General features: G+C 42.9%; 1 protein-coding gene across 1 annotated transcript in view; it reads left to right on the forward strand.

Moving 5' to 3' along the window:
- PKD2L1 (polycystin 2 like 1, transient receptor potential cation channel) overlaps nucleotides 1-21,473 on the forward strand; it is an 82,813-nt gene that overhangs the window by 57,053 nt on the left and 4,287 nt on the right. Inside the window, exons 3-11 of the mRNA XM_060172264.1 lie at nucleotides 10,855-10,982; nucleotides 12,662-12,915; nucleotides 13,836-14,060; nucleotides 14,221-14,449; nucleotides 16,415-16,585; nucleotides 16,764-16,945; nucleotides 17,257-17,377; nucleotides 19,877-19,975; nucleotides 20,142-20,263. Coding sequence (XP_060028247.1) covers nucleotides 10,855-10,982; nucleotides 12,662-12,915; nucleotides 13,836-14,060; nucleotides 14,221-14,449; nucleotides 16,415-16,585; nucleotides 16,764-16,945; nucleotides 17,257-17,377; nucleotides 19,877-19,975; nucleotides 20,142-20,263 — 1,531 coding nt within the window. The remainder of the gene's footprint in view (nucleotides 1-10,854; nucleotides 10,983-12,661; nucleotides 12,916-13,835; nucleotides 14,061-14,220; nucleotides 14,450-16,414; nucleotides 16,586-16,763; nucleotides 16,946-17,256; nucleotides 17,378-19,876; nucleotides 19,976-20,141; nucleotides 20,264-21,473) is intronic.

Raw genomic sequence — 21,473 nt, forward strand, 5'->3', positions numbered from 1 at the left:
AGTATTTTTAATACTTATAAGAAATATGATGGTTACCTTTGGAGATGGGAGGGTGGGGACACAGAACTTTGGTGGTGGGCGTGTTGTGGAACTAGACCCTGTCATCTTGCAACCTTGTAAACCACTATTAATCACAAATAAAAAATAAACAAATAATTTTGTCAATTATTTCACTGAAAACCTTTGTAAAAATAAATAAATAAAGGGCAGATAGCATAACAGTTATGCAAAAAGACTATCCTGCCTGAGGCTCCAAAGTCCTAGGTTCAATTATTCCTCTACCACCATAAGCCAGCAGTGCTCTGGTAAAAATAAATATGAAAAAGAAAGAGTCCAGTATCCAATCCTAACTAGCTGCACATGCTACACTTAGTTTTTCTTTCTTTTCTTTTGCCTCCAGGGTTAGTGCTGGGGCTCAGTACCTGCATTATGAATCCACTGCTCCTGGAGGTTATTTTTTTCCCTTTTGTTGCCCTGGTTGTTTTTATCATTGTTGTGGTTATTATTATTGCTGTTATTGATGTCATTGCTGTTGGATAGGACAGAGAGAAATGGAGAGAGGAGGGTAAAACAGAAAGGAGAGAGAAAGATAGACACCTGCAGACCTGCTTTACCGCCTGTGAAGCGACTCCCCTGCAGGTTGGAAGCCGGGTGCTGGAACTGGGATCCTTATGCCACTCCTTGAGCTTCGCGCCAAGTTAGCTTAACCTGATGCGCTACCGCCTGCCCCCTAATTTTTGTTTCTTTTGGGGCAAAATAACTTACTTGGAGTCCAGAAGAGATAGAATAAGGCCTATGCAAATGATTTTATGCCTCAGGCTCCAAGGTTCCAGGTTCAATCCAGGGCACCACCATAAACCAGAGCTGAGCAGTACACTGGTAGAAAACAGCACCAACAATCTCATTGATTTATTAATGAGAGAGAAAGGGAGAGACACACAGAGGAAGCCAGAGCACCATTTTGGCATACACAATGACAGGGATCAAACCTGGAAATGCAGACTTCATTGCTGTAGTCATTGCGTCACCACCTGGGCCACATACTTATGTTTCTTTAGTTTTTTTTTTGTTTGTTTTTTTTCTTTTTTGTGAATTCCATGTGGAAACTGATGTCCAGTTATATTTAATTTCTTTCTTTCTTTTTTTGATTCTTTTTTTTGTACTATTTTTTTTATTAGGGAATTAATGTTTTACATTCAACAGTAAATACAATAGTTTGTACATGCATAATATTCCGCAGTTTCCCATATAACAATACAACCCCCACTAGGTCCTCTATCATCCTTCATGGACCTGTATTCTCCCCACCCACCCACCCCAGAGTCTTTTACTTTGGTGCAATACGCCAATTCCATTTCAGGTTCTACTTGTGTTTTCTTTTCTGATCTTGTTTTTCAACTTCTGCCTGAGAATGAGATCATCCCATATTCATCCTTCTTTTTTTGACTTATTTCACTCAACATGATTTTTCAAGGTCTGTTGGTATGCATGAGACCCCTTCTGTTTCATTTGGTTTAAATCCCCCCTGCTTAACACTATTCTATTTACATAACCACTTCATTCTATTTACATAACCACTGTTAACAAGCACCACCCTCCCCCCAGGGTATTGGTGGTTCAGTGATAGGATTCTCGCCTGCTCTGCCCACTCCTTGTCACACTCTGATTTTCACCAGTCACTTTTCTCTCCACCCTCTCTATGTCACATCCTGTTTCCACCCTACTTGGCAAGTATATATAAAGACAGCATTGTGAGTTTTAGGGTACTTGAGTTTAGCTTAGCTCATCTTAGATTGTGCTGCGTCCTGCATGAATAAAGAGATACTGCCTACAGCTCAACCATGAGTCCCTGGTCGTCTGTTACCCGCCCATGAAGCCAGCCCGGCAAAAACAACCTAGCCCGGCAAAAACAACAAAGGTCCATCCAAGATCGGCTGAAAATGGTGAAGTCACCATTTTTAATAGCTGAGTAGTATTCCATTGTGTATATAGACCACAACTTGCTCAGCCACTCATCTGTTGTTGGACACCTGGGTTGCTTCCAGGTTTTGGCTATTACAAATTGTGCTGCCAAGAACATATGTGTACACAGATCTTTTTGGATGGATGTGTTGGGTTCCTTAGGATATATCCCCAGGAGAGGAATTGCAGGGTCATAGGGTAGGTCCATTTCTAGCCTTCTAAGAGTTCTCCAGACTGTTCTCCACAGAGGTTGGACCAATTGACATTCCCACCAGCAGTGTAGGAGGGTTCCTTTGACCCCACACCCTCTTCAGCATTTGCTGTTGTTCCCTTTTCTGATGTATGACATTCTCACAGGAGTGAAGTGGTATCTCATTGTTGTCTTGATTTGCATTTCTCTGACAATCAGAGACTTGGAGCATTTTTTCATGTGTTTCTCGGCCTTTTGGATCTCTTCTGTGGTGAATATTCTGTCCAAGTCCTCCCCCCATTTTTGGATGGGGTTATTTGTTGTCTTGTTGTTGAGTTTGGCAAGCTCTTTGTATATGTTGGTTATTAAACTCTTATCTGATGTATGGCATGTAAAGATCTTCTCCCATTCTGTGAGGGGTCTCTTGGTTTGGATAGTGGTTTCTTTTGCTGTGAAGAAGCTTTTTAATTTGATGTAGTCTCATAAGTTTATACTTGCCTTAGTCTTCTTTGTAATTGCATTCATTTCATTGAAGATGTCTTTAAAATGTATGCAGAAAAGAGTTGTGCCCATATTTGCCTCTAAGTATCTGATAGTTTCTGGTCTAACATCCAAGTCTTTGATCCACTTGGAATTTACTTTTATATTTGGTGAAATACAGTGATTCAGTTTTATTCTTCTGCATGTTTCAACCCATTGTTTCCAACACCATTTGCTGAAGAGACTCTGCTTTCCCCATTTAATAGTCTGGGCACCTTTGTCAAAGATAAGATGTCTATAGGTGTGGGGCCTCACTTCTGGGCTTTCAATTCTATTCCACTGGTCAGTGTGTCTATTCATGTTCCAATACCAAGCAGTTTTGATGACAGTGGCCTCATAATACTATTTGAGATCTGGGAGTGTGATGCCTCCGGTTCTATTCTTTTTTCTCAAGATTGTTTTGGCAATTCTAGGTCTTTTCTGGTTCCAGATAAACATTTGTAGCATTTGTTCTATTCTCCTAAAAAATGTGCTTGGGATCTTGATGGGGATAGCATTAAATTTGTAGATGGCTCTGGGTAGTATATTCATTTTGATGATGTTAATTCTTCCAACCCATGAACATGGAATATCTTTCCACTTCTTTGTGTCTTTTTCAATTTCTTTGAGTAGTGACTCATAATTTTCAGTATACAAGTCTTTCACTTCTTTGGTTAGGTTTACTCCTAGATATTTTATTGTTTTTGTTGCTATAGAAAAAGGAATTGATTTCTGGATTTCAATTTCTTCTAACTTAGTGTTTGCATAGAGGAATGCCACTGACTTTCGAATGTTAATTTTATAGCCTTACTGTATTTTATACCTTACTCTATTGCCTGATGATTTCCAAAAGCTTCTTGCTGGATTCCTTAGGTTTTTCCATGTATACTATCATGTCATCTGCAAATAAGGAGAGTCTGACTTCTTCTTTTCCAATCTGTATCCCTTTAATTCCTTGCTCCTGCCTGATTGCTATGGCAGGAGCTTCCAACACTATGTTGAATAGTAATGGCGATAGTGGACATCCCTGTCTAGTACCTGATCTGAGTGGAAATGCTTCCAGTTTTTCACCATTGAGTATGATGTTGGCTGTAGGTTTGCTATATATAGGCTCCACTATCTTCAGGAATTTTCCATCTATTCCCATTTTTTGTAGTGTTTTGATCATAAAGGGATGTTGTATTTTGTCAAAGGCTTTCTCTGCATCTATTGATATGACCATGTGGTTTTTGGTCTTGCTTTTGTTGATGTGGTGGATCACATTGATTGATTTATGTATATTAAACCAACCTTGCATGCCTGGGATAAACCCCACTTGGTCATGATGAACAATCTTTTTGATATATTGCTGTATCCGGTTGGCTAGAATTTTGTTCAATATTTTCACATCTATGTTCATCAGAGATATTGGTCTGTAGTTTTCTTTTTTGGTTGTGTCCCTGTCTGCTTTTGGTATCAGAGTGATGTTAGCTTTATAGAAGCTGGCAGGGAGTATTCCAGTGTCTTCAATCTTCTGGAAGACATTTAAAAGTAGAGGTATTAGTTCTTCTTTGAAGGTTTTATAGAATTCATTTGTAAAACCATCTGGTCCAGGACTTTTATTTTTGGGAAGATTTTTGATAACTGTTTCAATTTCATTAGCTGTGATGGGCCTCTTCATGTTATCTACTTCCTCTTTACTTAGTTTTGGAAGTTGGTAGGTATCTAGGAAATCGTCTGTTTCTTCCAGGTTCTCTAGCTTGGTGGCATATAGTTGTTCATAGAAGCCTCGCATGATATGTTGAATTTCTGCAGTGTCTGTTGTGATATCTCCTCTTTCATTTACTATCTGATTTATTTGGGTCTTCTCCCTTTTTTGTTTTGTGAGTCTGGCTAAAGGTTTGTCGATTGTTTTTTTTTTGTTTGTTTGTTTGTTTTTTAAAGCTGGAACAATTCTTTGTCTATGGTTTTCATGTCCTAGCTAAAAATTTTAGTAATAAAATAATTTATAATACTGACATATTATACCCAACAGAAAAATAATTCATGTATTTATGCTGACATACAAAGTTGATACATTAATGAGGAAACATGGAAAGTTCTTCCTGTAAAGAATTTCTACTAGTTAATGTAGAAGAAAGGATGAAAAGTGAAAAGTCACTATTGAAAGCCATAATAGTAAACATTAGGGGGGATAAAAGTCATCAATGGATGCTGGAGCTAGTCGGTGAAAGACTGATGCGTAACAGGATAGTTATGTGGTTCCAAAATATCTCACCCCAAATAAGGAAGAATTACAGGGGGGAAAGTAACTTTAAACTGAAGATACCAACTGAACAAAGCATCACCAGTAATGATACAGTTAGACTATATGCCTCCTGATGTGCTGAACTCAGAAGACACGTGACTTTTTTTTTTTTGCCTCCAGGTTTATTGCTGGGGCTCAGTGCCAGCACTATGAATCCACCACTCCTGGTGGCCAATTTTTTTTTTCTTTCTATTTTATCTGACAGGACAGAGAGAAATTGAGAGGGGAGTAGGAAACAGAGGGGGGGGGCAGGGGTAGATAACATAATGGTTATGCAAAGAGACTCTCATGCCTGATGCTCCAAAGCCCCAGGTTCAATTCCCTGCACCACCATAAACAAGAGCTCATCAGTGCTCTGGCAAAAAAAAAAAAAAAAAGGAACAGAGAGGGAGAGAGAAAGATAGACATCTGTAGAACTGCTTCATAACTCATGAAATGTCCCGCCTGCAGGTGGGGTGTGGGGGCTCAAGCCCAGGTCCTTATACTTGGTGATGTGTGTGCTCAACCACGTGCACCACCACTCAGCCCCCCGTAAATATTGTTTTGTTAGTGATTTAGTAATAGTTTACAAACATATAATTACAGCATATAATTCTACGTGCACCCACTGCCAAATTTCTGTGTTCCCACCCCCGCCACCACCACATGCAGTGATAAGCACCAGAGTTTTCACAAAGAGTTAGAAATAAGATGACTTCTTCTGTCCTTCATTTAGCTCTCTTTAATTTTATTGCTTTCTGTATCTTTTTAAAATTTTTATTTATTTTATTACTTATTATTGGATAGAGACAGAGAAATTGGGGGGAAGGTAGAGAGGGAAAGAGACAGAGAGACACCTGCATCCCTACTTCACCACATGTGAAGCTTTCTCCCTGAAGGTAGGGACCAGGGGCTTGAACCTGGATCCTCGTGCACTTTAATGTATGTGCTTAGCCAAGTGCACCATCGCCTGGCCCTTCCCTTCTTTTTCTCTACATCTTTGCCAACATGTGAGTTCCTGTTTTGTTGACATAGGCCATTCTCACAGGTATGAGGTAAAATCTCAATGTGTTTGTTGTTTGTTTTTGTCTTGCCAGAGCGCTAGTTTACTCAGCTCTGGTTTATAGTGGTGCAAGGAACTAAATCTGGGACCTTGGAGCCTCAGGTATGGGAGTCTTTTTGCATAAAAATTATGGCATTTCCCCCCATGTGGTTTTAATTTGAATTTTGCTAATGGTAAGTGAAGTGGAGAATTTTTTCATATATCTGTGGCCTATATGCATATCCTCATTTAAAAAAAGATTGTATTTATTTACTAATGAGAAAGTAAGAGAGAGTGGTCCAGGAGGTGGCACAGTAGATGAAGCATTGGACTTTTAAGCATAAGGTCCTGAGTTCAACCCTCGGCAGCACATGTATCAGAGTGATGTCTGTTTTTTCTCTCTCTCCTCCTATCTTTCTCATGAATAAATAAATAAAATACTAAAATAAATTTTTAAAAAGACTATAAAAAAAAAAAGAAAGAGTTACTGGCTTGCCTGTGTATCCTTGTGGGATTTTTCTTTGAGGACATGCTACTTTGTTAGTTTTCCATGCCAAGATGCATAATGGATTTAAAATGAAAGAACATCAGACAAATCTAAATTGAGGGGCAGTCTACAAAGTAAAAGTCCTCTTCAAATCCTGACTTTAAAGAGATTGATGGGGGTGAGGGACTGGGTGGTGACTTATCTGGTAGGGTGCACACTAACATACAAGAGGATGTGAGTTCAAACCTCCAGTCCCCACCTGCAGGGGAAGCAGTGCTGTAGGCCTCACTCTCTCTCTCTTCCTCTCCCTCTCCTTCTCTCTCCTTCCCATGCTATCTCTCTACTTTTCATTCTCTATCAAAAAGAAAGGAAGGGGAGTCGGGCGGTAGCACAGCGGGTTAAGCACAGGTGGCGCAAAGCACAAGGACCGGCATAAGGATCCCGGTTCGAACCCCGGCTCCCCACCTGCAGGGGAGTCGCTTCACAGGCGGTGAAGCAGGTCTGCAGGTGTCTATCTTTCTCTCCTCCTCTCTGTCTTCTCCTCCTCTCTCCATTTCTCTCTGTCCTATCCAACAACGACAACAACAATAATAACTACAACAATAAAACAACAAGGGCAACAAAAGGGAATAAATAAATAAAATAAATATTTTTTAAAAAAAAAGAAAGAAAGGAAAATTAAAAAATAGCTGCTGGGAATGATGGAACCCCAGAAGTCATTGAACTCCATAACAAGATAACCCTTGTGGCAAAAAAAAAAAAAAAATTATTCATTATCTTTAAAAATGATTTGTTTGTGGATTGACAAAATAGCTTACCTTCTTTGCCATGCATGCACAAAACTCAGTTTCAGGTCTGGCTTCCACTATACTAAGAGAAGTCTTAGTGCTGAGGTATCTTTCCCTCTATCTCTCTTTCTATCTGAAAAAGTTGACTCAGATTGGTGAAGCCCATGAAATCAAATAAAAATGCAAAGATGTGGGAGTCAGGCAGTAGCGCAGTGGGTTAAGGGTATGTGGCATGAAGTGCAAGGACCGGCGTAAGAATCCCCGTTCTAGCCCCGGGCTCCTCACCTGCAGGGAGGTTGCTTCACAAGCGGTAAAGCAGGTCTGCAGGTGTCTTTCTCTCTCTGTCTTCCCCTCCTCTCTCCATTTCTCTCTGCCCCATCTAACAACGATGACATCAATAACAACAGCAATAATAACTACAACAATAATAAAAAAGGCAACAAAAGGGAAAATAAATAACAAAAAACCTATTTAAAAATGCAAAGATGTATTGATGTATTAAGAGAGAGAGAATGAGAGAGGAGAAACAAAAGGTCAGAGCACTGCTCAGCTCTGGCATAAGTGGGTGTTGGGAATTGAACTTACAGCCTCTAGAACCTCAGGCATTCAAATTGTTTTCTAATACACTGAACAGTCTCTCCAGCCCAATTTCTGCCTTAAAATATTTATTTTTATGAAAGCGAGCAAATAAGCTCAACACAATGCTCAGATCTGGCACATGGTTGTGGTTTGGGTTGAACCTGGAGCCTCAGGTTTGTAAATTCTGTGTTCTAATAGTGCGTTACCTCCTTGGCCCCTCAAATTCTGCCTTTTATCTAGAAAAAAATTTTATAACTCCCTTGACTCTCCTACTTTAGAGTAGGTGTGTGTGTGTGTGTATGGCTCATGGTAGTAGGTGATTCAGTTCTTTAGGGAAAAGCAAAATTTTCCAACCTAGGGATGTTCTGATCCCGCTCAGGAGTCAGCTGTGTCCAAAAGCACACACCAAAGCCAGAGATGTCATTTCTTCTGCCTATCCCCAGGCTGCAGATTCACTGATTTCAGGGTCCAGGAGAGCACTTCTCCATTGTCAACTGTTTGTCCAGGGCCTCAGGGTCCTCTACAATTTGGAGACATTTCTCTAGGTGCATAAATATAGGCACAAATAAAGGAAGGCATGACCTGATGTGGAGGTGGAATTTTCTCAATTCTGAGGTGTAAGAACTAGGCAGTTAAAAAAAAGGGGGGTGGGGGAGTCGGGCAGTAGTGCAGTGGGATAAGTGCAGGTGGTGCAAAGCGCAAGGACTATCTTAAGGATCCCAGTTCAAGCCCCCAGCTTTCCACCTCCAGGGGAGTCACTTCACAAGCAGTGAAGCAGATCTGCAGATGTCTATCTTTCTCTCCCCCCTCTCTGTCTTCCCTTCCTCTTTCCATTTCTCTCTGTCCTATCCAACAACAACAACATCAATAAAAACAATAAAAAATAACAAGGGCAACAAAAGGTAATAAATAAATAAATATTTTAAAATTAACTAAATAAAAAAAAAGAACTAGAAAGTTAAGCTGGTTCAGAAAGAGAAAAGTAGGGGCCTTGCAGTGGTGCACTAAGTAGAGCACACACGTTACTATGTGCAAGGACCCAGCTCAGGTCCCCAACCTCCACTTGCAGGGAGAAGCTTCTTAAGTGGTGAAATGCCAGGCTAGCATGGGGGTGCCTCTTCCCAGGCGCTTACTCTCTGGGTTGGAGAAAACTTGACCGGAGCCAGCCTGGGCTGCTACTCATTCAGCGACACATGACTCAGGAACCAAACATGTGGCGATGAGGCAATGCAAATCTTTATTGATCAGGGAGCCAAGGCTTTTAAAGGGCAGACCAGGAAGTGGCAAGTCGGAAACAGAAATGGCTAGGAAAGGGGCAGAGAAAGGCCAAAGGGGGCTGGGAAGGTAGAAACTTCCTTAGCAACTGTTGCAAGGATTTTAACTGGTAGGATTAATACTATCCTGCAGGCAGGGAGGGTCTTGAGGGTAGAAAGAAGATAGATCAGGGAGTGAGGCAGTAGCTCAGCGGGTTAAGCACACATAGCACAAAGCTCAAGGACCAACAAAAGGATCCCAGTTTCAGCCCCCAGCTCCCCACCTGCAGGGGAGTCGATTCACAGGTGGTGAAGGCGGGTCTGCAGGTGTTTATCTTTCTCTCCCCCTCTCTATCTTTCCCTCCTCTCTCCATTTCTCTCTGTCCTATCCAACAACAACAACATCAATAACAGCAACAATAATAACTGCAACAACAAGGGCAACAAAAGGGAATAAATAAATATTTTTTTAAAAAAGAAGATAGATCAAGGGAATGGAATGGGTGGGGATCTTTCAGACAAAACAATGATTATGTAGATAGGCCATAGTATCAGGAATGCAAGATGCTTTGTGAGCTCTGCCGACCTCAACCACATCCTCACAATTTCCCGACAGTGAAACAGTGTTTCAGGTATCTCTCTCTCTCTCTTCAACCAGACCACTGTTCAGCTCTGGCTTATGGTGGTGTGGGATTGAACCTGGGATTTTGGAACCTCAGAAATAAGAGTTTGTTTGTATAACCATTATATTATCTACCCTCCACCTCTCTCTCCCCCCCCCAATCTTCCACTTCCCCTCCCAATTTCTCTCTGTTTATGTCAAGAATAAAGAAGGAAAGAAAGAGAGAAAAGAAGGAAAGGAAAGCAAAAAAATGTTTTAGTTGCATTTAGGTTTGGGGAATGTATTGAATTTTATTATTTTTATTATTATTTATTTTACCAGAGCATTGATCAGATCTAGCTTATGGTGGTGAAGGGGATTGAACCTGGGACTTCAGAACCTCAGGCACAAGTCTTTTTCATAATCATTATGCTATCTACCCCCACCCTTTATTTTTATTATATTTATTTATTAGATAGAGACAGAAATTGAGACAGAAAGGGGTGATAAAGAGGAAGAGAGACAGAGAGACATTTGCAACACTGCTTCACCACTTGAAAAGCTTTCCCCCTGCAGATGGGGACCAGGGGCTTGAACCCTGGTCCTTATGAATTGTAACGTGTGTTCTACCAGGTGTGCCACCACCCAGCCCCAGAAAGAAAAAAATTTAAAGGACAGGGGCCAGGCGGTGGCGCACCTGGTTAAGCGCACACATTACAGTGCACAAGGACCCAGGTTTGAAACCCTGGTCCCCACCTGCAGGGGGCAAGCTTTACAAGTGGTGAAGCAGGTCTGCAGGTGTATCTCTTCTCTTTCCCTCTCTAACTCCCCCACCCCTCTCGATCTTTGGCTATCTCTATCCAATAAATAAAGATAATAAAAAAATTTAAAAAGAGTTCAATGTTAAAAAAAAATTTTAAGGACAATGCCAAGAGGTAATGAATGAATTAATTCATTCTGATGTGATTTAGGGGCCATCCACTCTTGGATGTATCCTCTTATTTCCCCAATGCATGATCACTCATTATAACCAACTCTAGGTGTGGGGGTGGGCTGGGGCTCTGACAGAGTCCATCTAGGCAGCATCTCTGGCTCCACAGCAATGGGTTTTCCTGGCATGTAGATTGGAACAGAGAGTAAGACACAGCATTTTGGGTTGGTTTCTAGTGACCTACGGAATGACAAGCTCCAGTGCCTATTACTACACCAAAGTAATGTCTGAGCTCTTCTTACATACCCCATCAGACACTGGAGTCTCCTTCCAGGCCATCAGCAACATGGCAGACTTCTGGGCTGTGAGTATGAGATCTCCTCTTACCCCCGCTCCCCATCCCAAGCCCCTGAAGCTACTGGCCTGGGTTCAGGAATGTCAGGCTGTAGATCCAACCCTACCCAGAGGTCAGATCAGCCCAGAATCAGGGAGATAAAAGTGTCAGGTGAGAAATAATAGGTCATTCTAGAGTTCAGTAAGTAAAGGATGAGGACTTTAAAAAAAAATTTTATTGGAGGCCAGGCAGTAGCACAGCAGGTTAAGGGCACATGGCACAAAGCACAAGGATATGCATAAGGATCCTGGTTCATGCCCCTGGCTCCCCACCTGCAGAGGGGGGGGTCGCTTCACAAGCAGTGAAGCAGGTGTGCAGGTGTCTATCTTTCTCTTTCCCTCTCTGTCTTCCTCTCCTTTCGTGACTTCTCTCTGTCCTATACAACAACAGCAATAACAACAATAACAATAACCACAAGGACAACAAAATGGGAAAAATGGCCTCCAGGAGTAGTGGATTCATAGTGCAGGCACATAGCCACAGAAATAACCCTAGAGGCAAAAAAAAATTATTGGAGGGGCAAGCAGTGGTACATGCAGTTAAGTGTACATATCACCATGCACAAGGACCTGTGTTTGAGCCCCTGCTCCCCATGTGCAGGAGGAATGCTTCATGAGAAGTGGGAATGATTCATGAGCAGTGAAGCAGGTCTGAAGGTGTCTATCTATTTCTCCCCCTCTCTATTTCCCCTCTCCTCTCAATTTCTCTCTGTCCTGTCAAATAAAAATGAAGAAAGAAAGAAAGAAAGAAAGAAAGAAAGAAAGAAAGAAAGAAAGAAAGAAAGAAAGAAAAATTGCCGATGATCTCACTCTTAGGCAGAAGTTGAAAAGCAAGATCAGAAGAAAAAACACAAGTAGAATCTGGACTGGAGTCAGTGTTTTTGCACCAAAGTAAAAGACACAGGAGTGTGTGTGGGGGGAGAGAATACAGGTCCTAGAAAAGGATGACAGAGGACCTAGTGGGGGTTGTATTGTTATGTGGAAAACTGAGAAATCTTATGCATGTACGAACTTTGTATTTACTGTTGACTGTAAAACATTAATCCTCCAATAAAGAAAAAGAAAGAAAGAAAGAAAGAAAGAAAGAAAGAAAGAAAGAAAGAAAGAAAAATGGCCATTGGGAGTGATGGATTCATAGGGCAGGCACCAAGCTTCAGTGATAACCCTGGGGGCAGCAATAAATAAATAAATAAATTAGTAAAACAAAATCAAAGTTTATTCAGTTATTTTGGATGTAAACAATGAAATTGAATGGAGATAGAGAAGGAAAGAGAGAAAGACACCTGAAACAGTTTCACTGCTCCTGAAGTTTTCTCCCATAGATGGGGGCCTAGGGCTTAAATCTGAGTTCTTGTGAACTGTAATATATGCACTTAGCCAGGTGTGTCACTGTTCGACCCTGGGATGAGGATCAGCCATTAGTTAGACCGGTATTGGTAGTCAGAAGGAAGACCAAATTCATCTTAAATAAAGAGGAAGATTACATCACGTCAAGATCTGGTCAAAGTTTATTGGGGAACTGAGAATTTTACAGAATCAAACTGAAGACAAACTGGGGTGAGGGGACATCTAGGAGTGAAGGCAAAAGTCACTCAAAAAAGTAGGGATCATGATAAGGCTGGAGCAACCCCAACCTATCTTGTGGTCTAGTTTGCCCAGGGTCCACTTCTGCACAGTCTGTACTGGACCAAATGGTACAACAACCAGAGCCTGGGCCAGGGTTCCCACTCCTTCATCTACTATGAGAACCTGCTGCTGGGGGTTCCGAGACTGAGACAGCTGAGGGTCCGCAATGATTCCTGCGTGGTGCATGAGGACTTCCGGGAGGACATCTTGAGTTGCTATGACATCTACTCTCCAGACAAGGAAGAGCAACTCCCCTTTGGGGCCCTCAATGGCACAGCGTGAGTCTCCCCACCAGTGCTTCAGGGCTCACTCCCCTGAGTAACACCATCCCAAGGCTTAGGCATCACTTTCATTGAACTTTAAAGAATCCTGGAGGTACTGAGGGACAACAGGGCAGAGGAGTCTCTCTGAGTCTCAACTGTGGCTGACCTAGATCACTGAGAAATGGAGAAGGGACCTTAGTGTACAGAGCCTGCCTTTGTATTTGTTGTGGATATGTCTCAGTCACATTTGCCTGACTCTGGAAACTTCCTGCCAGAGAAGGCCTTCTCTCTAGCCCGGAAGTCCCTTAGGAGGATGGAGGGTGAAGAAACATTGTTGCTACCACATAAGTCTAGATTGAAACAGTCAAAGAAGCAAGGGGTCAAAGATGGATGAATAATCAGGGAAGAAAGGGGAAAGGGTTAAGAGGCCTGAAAGAAGAGGAAGGAAATAAGAGTCCAGGGAGAAAACTCTGTGGACAGAGCAGAGAACCAAGAGATTACACAGCCAGACGCACAGTCACAAGAGCAGAACCGATATTTTCTAGATTGTAGAGGCCAGGTGCTTCCCCTATAGGGACTGCTTGGGTTGGGGTCAAAGGTGGGGCTTGAGTTTGCCATCCATTATCTTTGATGACTGTGAAAAGTTAAGAGATTCACATTTATGTTCCAGTCCTGCCACTAACTAGCCAGATTATTTCACACATCCCTGAGTCTTAGCTTTCTTATCTGAAAAAATGTGGATAATATTTACCCTTTTCTCTCTAACAGTTGTTTTTATCAAATAAGATGACATGTGAAACATCCATGTGAAGTGTCTAGGTAATGTGTGCATAGCAGTAAAGCCCAGGCAATCATAAACTGTTACCACTGTGTTGGAATATCAGTTTTTGGACTGGTTCAGATAGTCTCTGATCAAAGGGGCTCTTGCACGACAGGTGGACATACCACTCACAGGATGAACTGGGGGGCTCCTCTCACTGGGGCCAGCTCACAAGCTATAGTGGAGGTGGATACTACCTGGATCTTCCAGAAACCCGACAGGCCAGCGCAGAGGCACTTCGGGCCCTTCAGAAGGGTCTGTGGCTTGACAGAGGAACCCGGGTAGTCTTCATTGACTTCTCTGTCTACAATGCCAACATCAATCTTTTCTGTGTTCTGAGGTGAGTTCCCTTTCCTCCATCCACCATTCCTGGTTTCCTTCTCTTCTGCTTTGTAGCTCTCCTGAATCTGTGTCCTAACTAGGGGTGGTTAGGGGAGGAGGTGGGAGGAACTGTGCCAGCTCAGGTCTACCAGACATTTCATTTCCCCTTCCGCCCACAGGCTGGTGGTGGAGTTTCCAGCCACAGAAGGTGCCATCCCATCCTGGCAAATCCGAACAGTGAAGCTAATCCGTTATGTCAGCAGCTGGGACCTCTTCATTGTGGGCTGTGAGATCCTCTTCTGCATCTTCATCTTCTACTACGTGGTCGAAGAGATCTTGGAGCTCCACATCCACCGGCTTCACTACCTTAGCAGCATCTGGAACATTCTGGATCTGGTGGTCATCTTGGTGAGGGACAGATGATTTGGACCTGGAACATATTGGGAGGGATGGAGGATCCACCCTGGTAGGAACTGCCAGTTCTTCCTTTTGGTTTTCCACATCCTCCTTTAGATTTCTGGTCAGGTCACTGTATAGTAGCTCCCTAAGCAATGTTATATGGTAAGCATCAGAGATCAGTTCAGCCAAATTTGAGAGTCTTTATTCAGCCGGCTGGTGACTACATTCACAGCTGAAGTGCTGCTCATAGTGCAGTCTTGATCTCTAATTCAAGCAAGGTGTTTGTTTTGTTTTTTTTTTTTAAAGATTTTATTTATTGATTTATGAGAAAGGTAGGAGAGAGAGAAAGAACCAGACGTCACTCTGGTACATGTGCTGCCGGGGATCGAACTCAAGACCTCATGCTTGAGAGCCCAGTGCTTTATCCATTGTGCCACCTCCTGGACCACTCAAGCAAGTTTTTATAAGAAAAAAACTGTATCCTTGTGGTCCAGGAAGTGGCGTAGTGATAAAGCTTTGGACTCTCAAGCATGAGGTCCCGAGTTCAATCCCCGGCAGCACATGTGCCAGATGTCTGGTTCTTTCTCTCCCCTCCTATCTTTCTCAAAAATAAATAAAACCTTAAAAAAACTATCCTTACTGGCAAAACTAGCACACAGATGCAGGAAGCAAGCATGATTATAGAAGGTAAAAATGCAGTTAGGACAGCCCATTACACTGTGGTCAAAGCAACCTGTTACAAGAACAAGTGAAGAATGAAATTTACATCTTGTTTGGCAAGTCTAGAGGGTCGGGCAGGGGGAGGTATGGCACTTGGCAGTAAAGTGTTTGAGCAAGTTTTAAAATTTTTCTACAGCTTGGGACTTTCACAGATTTGGATTTAGGTCAAGATAGAGCTAGTTATGCTAAGAGTGGCGACCCTGTCACAAGCAGGAGACTTATGTTCCCCCATGACTCAACCTTGGGGAAAAAACAAGTCTCCCATATCTCTTTTCTCTAAGCTGTGATCCAGGTCCTGCTGTCTTTTTAATGCTTAGTATTGTGTCTCTTGCCTTGTGACTTGTCTTCTTGAAACTTCTGCCTTTGGGGACTGGGCATTGGCATACCTGGTTGAGTGCAAGCATCGCCATGTATAAACATCCCAGTTCAAGCTCCAGACCCCAACTGCAGGGTGGAAGCTTCACAAATAGTGAAACAGCACTGTAGGTGTCTCTCTTTCTCTCTCCTCATCTCCTCTTGCCTTCTCAATCTCTCTGTCCTATCAAATAAAAAAAGGAAACTCCTAGGGGGCCAGGCGGTAGCACAGTGGGTTAAGAGCGAAGATGGTACAAAGCACAAGGACTGGCATAAGTATCCTGGTTTGAGCTCCCAGCTCCCCACCTGTAGGTGGGTCGCTTCACAGGCAGTGAAGCAGGTCTGCAGGTGTCTGTCTTTCTCTTTCGCTGTCTCTGTCTTCCCCTCCTCTCTCCATTTCTCTCTGTGCTATCCAATAACAATTGCAATAACAACAACAAGGGCAACAAAAATGGCCTCCAGGAGCAGTGGATTCATAGTGCAGGCACCGAGCTCCAGTGATAACCCTGGAGGCAAGAAAAAATAAAGAAAGAAAGAAAGAAAGAAAGAAAGAAAGAAAGAAAGAAAGAAAGAAAGAAAAAAAGGAAATTCCTGACTTTTCTCTCTTCTATTTTTGTTTCTATCTCCTTCCTATCAAGCTGACATTCTGATTGCCTGAGCAAGGCTGGGAAGTTGAGGGAGAATAAAATCATTCGTTCCAGTTCTCTACGGTCCTTTATAAGTTCTGCACTGGCCACTGTTCCACAAGCCTCTCTTGGGCTTTACAACATTCTCCAATCATCCTGACTGAGTGGTGACTCAGCAGGGAGGGATTATTTCCCTACCTCTTGCCCTTAGGATGTCACCGTTGAAATTCCCGAGTAGCTTTATTGCTCTGACACCCCACCCCTGTGATGACAGCTGTCCATTGTGGCTGTGGGCTTCCACATATTCCGAACCCTGGAGGTGAATCGTCTGATGGGGAAGCTCTTGCAGCAGCCAAATATGTACGCTGACTTTGAGTTCCTGGCCTTCTGGCAGACACAGTACAACAACATGAATGCTATCAACCTCTTCTTTGCCTGGATCAAGGTACCTGGAACTCCTTACCCCACACTGCCTCAGAGCACTCTGTCTCTTCCTCAAAACTAGACTCGTTTTCCTTGTTTTGTCTGGCAACTCCCGTGGCCTTTATAGGCCTCTGAAGTTGACAATTTTATTTTTTTTCTCTTTTCTTCCTTCACTGCTTGGTTCCACATGGCCCTCCCAGGTATTCAAGTACATCAGCTTCAACAAAATCATGACCCAGCTCTCCTCCACACTGGCCCGCTGTGCCAAGGACATCTTGGGTTTCGCTGTCATGTTCTTCATCGTTTTTTTTGCCTATGCACAACTCAGCTACCTGCTTTTTGGGACTCAAGTGGAAAACTTTAGTACTTTCATCAAGTGCATGTGTGTGTCCTATTCCTATCACTCCTCTGTGGTCCCTCATCCTCCAGTTCCATGGGTGTGTGCATCCTTGGAAATGTTAGACATATGGGGGGTGGTTTTGTGCTTAAAGCACCGAGGTATCCCCAGAAACACTGGTGCATGTGCTTGAGTATCCAGTCACTTCACCTTCTCTATCAGACTAGGATGGAGGTACAGTGGAATGTCTTGTCCATTTGTGGAGGAGCAATAGTTAGGAAAGTGGGGTGGGAGGTGTGGGATGGGGTTAAAGTTATGATCAGGCTCTGGATGAAGCCTAGACCTTGGTCTCTCAGTTTCACTCAGTTCCGGATCATCCTTGGGGACTTTGACTACAATGCAATCGACAATGCCAACCGCGTCCTGGGACCTGTTTACTTTGTCACCTATGTCTTCTTTGTCTTCTTCGTGCTCCTGGTGAGGGTCTTTTTGAGAGTGGGGACGTGGGAACATGAGGGCTAGAGACGCAGAAGATCTGGAGGGTGGGGTTCTGAACTCAGGGTTTCTGTGTTCAGGATTATGGATGTGTTTCTCAAGTCAAGGATGGAGAGTGGGGTGGGCATCTCCTCAGAGTTAGCTAATGTGGTCAATATGGTCAGCACAGTTGGGCAACTTGCAGAGGAATATGGAGGCTCCCTCATTAAAATCAAATTTCTATCCTCAAACCCAGGAAATAGATCAATGTTAGAACACAAGGTATGGATGTCCGAGGCCCCACAGGCCCCAAGTTCAATCCCTGGCACCATCATATACCAGAATTAAGTAGTTCTCTGATCTTTCTCTCCACGCTCTCTCTCACACAAGAATAAAGAAATCTAAACAAACAAACAAAAAGCAAGGGGCTAGTTGGTGGTACACCTGGTTGAGCACACACATTACAGTTTGCTAGGAACTGGGTTCAAGCACCCAACCCCACTTGCAGGGGTAAAGCTTCATGAGTCATGAAGCAGTGCTGCAGCTCTCTATTTCCCCTACCCCTCTCAATTCTGTCTCTATCCAAAATAAATTTTAAAAAAGATTTTTTTAAGTCTAAAAAACAAAACAAAAAAAGAAACCTATCCTCCAAGAATGGAAAGAGATTCATGGAGAAAAGTGGTTGCACCTGAAACTTCTGTCCTTATTCTCCAAGACTCTGCCTTGTCTGGAGCTCTGGCTATTTTTACAGCCACTGCTTTCTATTTGTTTTCTCATCTTCCAGAACATTTGAATTTGATTTTTTTTAAAGATTTTAATTATCTATGATAAAGACAGGAGGAGAGATAAAGAACCAGACATCATCTGGCACATGTGCTACCAGGGATCGAACTTGGGACCTCATGTTTGAGAGTCCAAAGCTTTATCACTGTGCCACCTCCCGGACCATATGCATTTGATTTTTTTTTTAACATTTATTTTATTTATTTATCCCCTTTTGTTGCCCTTGTTGTTTTATTGTTGTAGTTATTATTGTTGTTGTCATTGTTGGATAGGACAGAGAGAAATGGAGAGAGGAGGGGAAGACAGAGAGGAGGAGAGAAAGATAGACACCTGCAGACCTGCTTCACCGCCTATGAAGCGACTCCCCTGCAGGTGGGGAGCCAGGGTTGGAACCGGGATCCTTATGCCGGTCCTTGTGCTTTGCGCCACCTGTGCTTAACCCGCTGCGCTACAGCCCGACTCCCTGCATTTGATTTTTATGATGAAAGAAACAGGTTTTCTAATTTTTTAATTTTTATATTTATTTATTTTCCCTTTTGTTGCCCCTTTTTTATTGTTGCTGTAGTTATTATTGTTGTTATTGATGTTGTCATTGTTGGATAGGACAGAGAAAAATGAAGAGAGGAGGGAAAGACAGAGGGGGGGAGAGAAAGATAGATACTTGCAGACTTCCTTCACCACCTGTGAAGTGACTCCCCTGCAAGTGGGGAGCCGGAGGCTCAAACCGAGATCCTTACACCGGTCCTTGCGCTTTGCACCATGTGCGCTTAACCTGCTGTGCTACCGCCCGACTCCCAGGTTTTCTTATTTTTTTATTTATTTTTATTTTTTTAACCAGAGCACTGTTCAGCTCTGGCTTATGGTGGTGTGGGAGATTGAACCTGGGACTTTGGAGCCTCAGGCATGAGAGTCTGTTTGCATAACCATTATGCTATCTACCCCCTGAGGTTTTCTTATTTTTTAATTTCTTTTTTTTCTTAAAAATTTTATTATCTTTATTTATTGCGTAGAGGTAGCTAGCTAGAAGTCAAGAGGGTAAGGGGAGATAGGGAGAGAGACAGAGAGACACCTGCAGCATTGCTTCATGGTTTGCAAAGCTTTCCCTCTGTAGGTGGGGACCAGGAGCTTGGACCCAGGTCCTTGTACATTATAACATGTGCACTCAACTAGATGCACCACCACCTGGCCCCTTATTTTCTGAGAGAGAGGGAGAGAGAGAGAGAGACTCCAAGACCTCAGAGCATTGATCAGCTCTTATTGTAGTGCTAAGGATTGAAGCTGGGAGCTCAGAGCCTCAGGTGTGAAAGCATATGCTGTCTCCCAAGTCCTGCAAACAGGTTTCTTTATGTTGCAGTGAATGGGAGCTATAAAGGGTAAATACAGGCACAATTATAGCCTCTTTGAAAGTATCTGACTTGGCGACTAGTGAACTGTTCATGGCAGGGACCAATGGCCTGTGTTGGATTATCTGTGGCCAAGTTTTTATAGCAATTGAGTGAGGAAATTAGGTAGATGAGGGAATGTGATCTCTCCTTAATAAGATGTCCCAAAAGGCTGGGCTCTAAGGACCTTGAGAGGTGGGGGTTAGTGGATCTATAGACTTGGGGTTGGAAACATTGGCCCCTTCAGAACATTTGTCTGGGAGTGTAAAAGGACTAGTAAGCTCAATGCTGCTAGTGGGTCTGGGGGTAAGGACCATGTTCCCACTTTTTTCTCCAGAACATGTTTCTGGCCATCATCAATGACACGTACTCTGAGGTCAAGGAGGAGCTGGCTGGACAGAAGGATGAGTTGCAGCTTTCAGACCTCCTGAAGCAGGTGACAGTCTAGTCTCCTTGAATCACACCTCTACATCAGGGCCAGGTCCACTGCTTATGGCCTGCTGTGTCTTTGACTTATCCTTTGAAACCTGGCATTCTGTGGGTGGAGGCAAAAGTTCAAAAGGAAGCTGTAAGAACTGGTGCCTGTTTCTTTCCCCTTTCAGGGTTACAACAAGACCCTGCTGCGGCTACGGCTGAGAAAGGAGCAGGTTTCAAATGTTCAAAAAGTCCTGCAGGGTGGAGAACAGGAGATCCAGTTTGAGGATTTCACCAACACCTTGAGGGAGTAAGAAATCCAAGATCCAACCTTCCCTGACTTTAGTCCAAAAGCCCTTAATTCTCAATCATACACCTTCTCCTTTTAGGATTCTGATTTTAGTCTGTGGGTCTCTGACCTTGGTTTACATATGTCTGATTCTGATCTTCAGAACTGTGCCCTTGGTTTAAAGATTTCAGACCTTTCTCTATAACATTTTGGATCCTGTTAAGAAAATTTTAGGATTAACAATATTTCCTAAGCATTGTATACATTCCTCCTATCAAACTCTGATGGTGCTTCTGTGTTCTCCCATAAACAGTGGTCTATTCCCTTGGCCATGTTCTCCTGCTTCCCAGTTAAACAAATTAACATTGAACAGACATAGTGTGAGCCCTGGCTATGGGCCAGGTACTGACAAGGGCACATGGTTTAATAAGACCAAGTCTTTGTCCTCTAGGGGTTGATAGACATGGAAGCAAATAAAGTGAAACTCAGAAAAAAGTGACTCAAATAGAGAGCTCTGGGCAACAAGAGTAATCAATACAATCTTTGAACTTAAAGGAAGACCTGGAAGAGATGATGTTTGAGCAGGGTTTTTGAAGGATGAATAGCTTGCATATGGACAAGCAAAGGAAGGCCATTTCAAGAGGTGGAAGCATATATAATGGGTTAGAGATCTGCCCCGACCAGCAGGGCGGTGAACAGGGGCTAGGAACCTAAAATACCTGGAATGACAGGGACAAGAGACACAAAAGAACGACAGCAAGACAAGTTTCTGATCAAGCTGCAAAATTTTATTGTGTTCACAGGCATTTTAAGGCTTTGGGGAAGGGGGAGCATAGGGGGAAGGGGGAGGCAGAGATCGCGGTGGAGGGTCCCTTGCAACTATTTCTGTTAAACTATAACTACATATATGGTATGTCACTATAACTGTATGGTATGTCACTTAGTTTCTGGCAAACATCCTTCCTACGGGAATTAGAAACTTATCTCAAGGGCTTCTGTTGTTTCAAGGATTAGCTTCTATCAAGCAGAGAAATGGCTCCTGGCAGAGATCTTAAATCAAGCAACACAGGCAAGAATCATAAATGGTTGAGCATTGCTAACATTGCAAATAAAAAGTGGGGTATAGGAGAGAAGCCAGAGAAATAAGCAAGGTCAGGGCCAGGTGGTGGCACACTTGGTTGATTGCACATATTACAATGTGCAAGGATCTGGGTTTGAGCCTTTGAGCCCC

Source organism: Erinaceus europaeus, chromosome 14 (assembly GCF_950295315.1).
Source record: "Erinaceus europaeus chromosome 14, mEriEur2.1, whole genome shotgun sequence".
NCBI lineage: Eukaryota > Metazoa > Chordata > Mammalia > Eulipotyphla > Erinaceidae > Erinaceus > Erinaceus europaeus.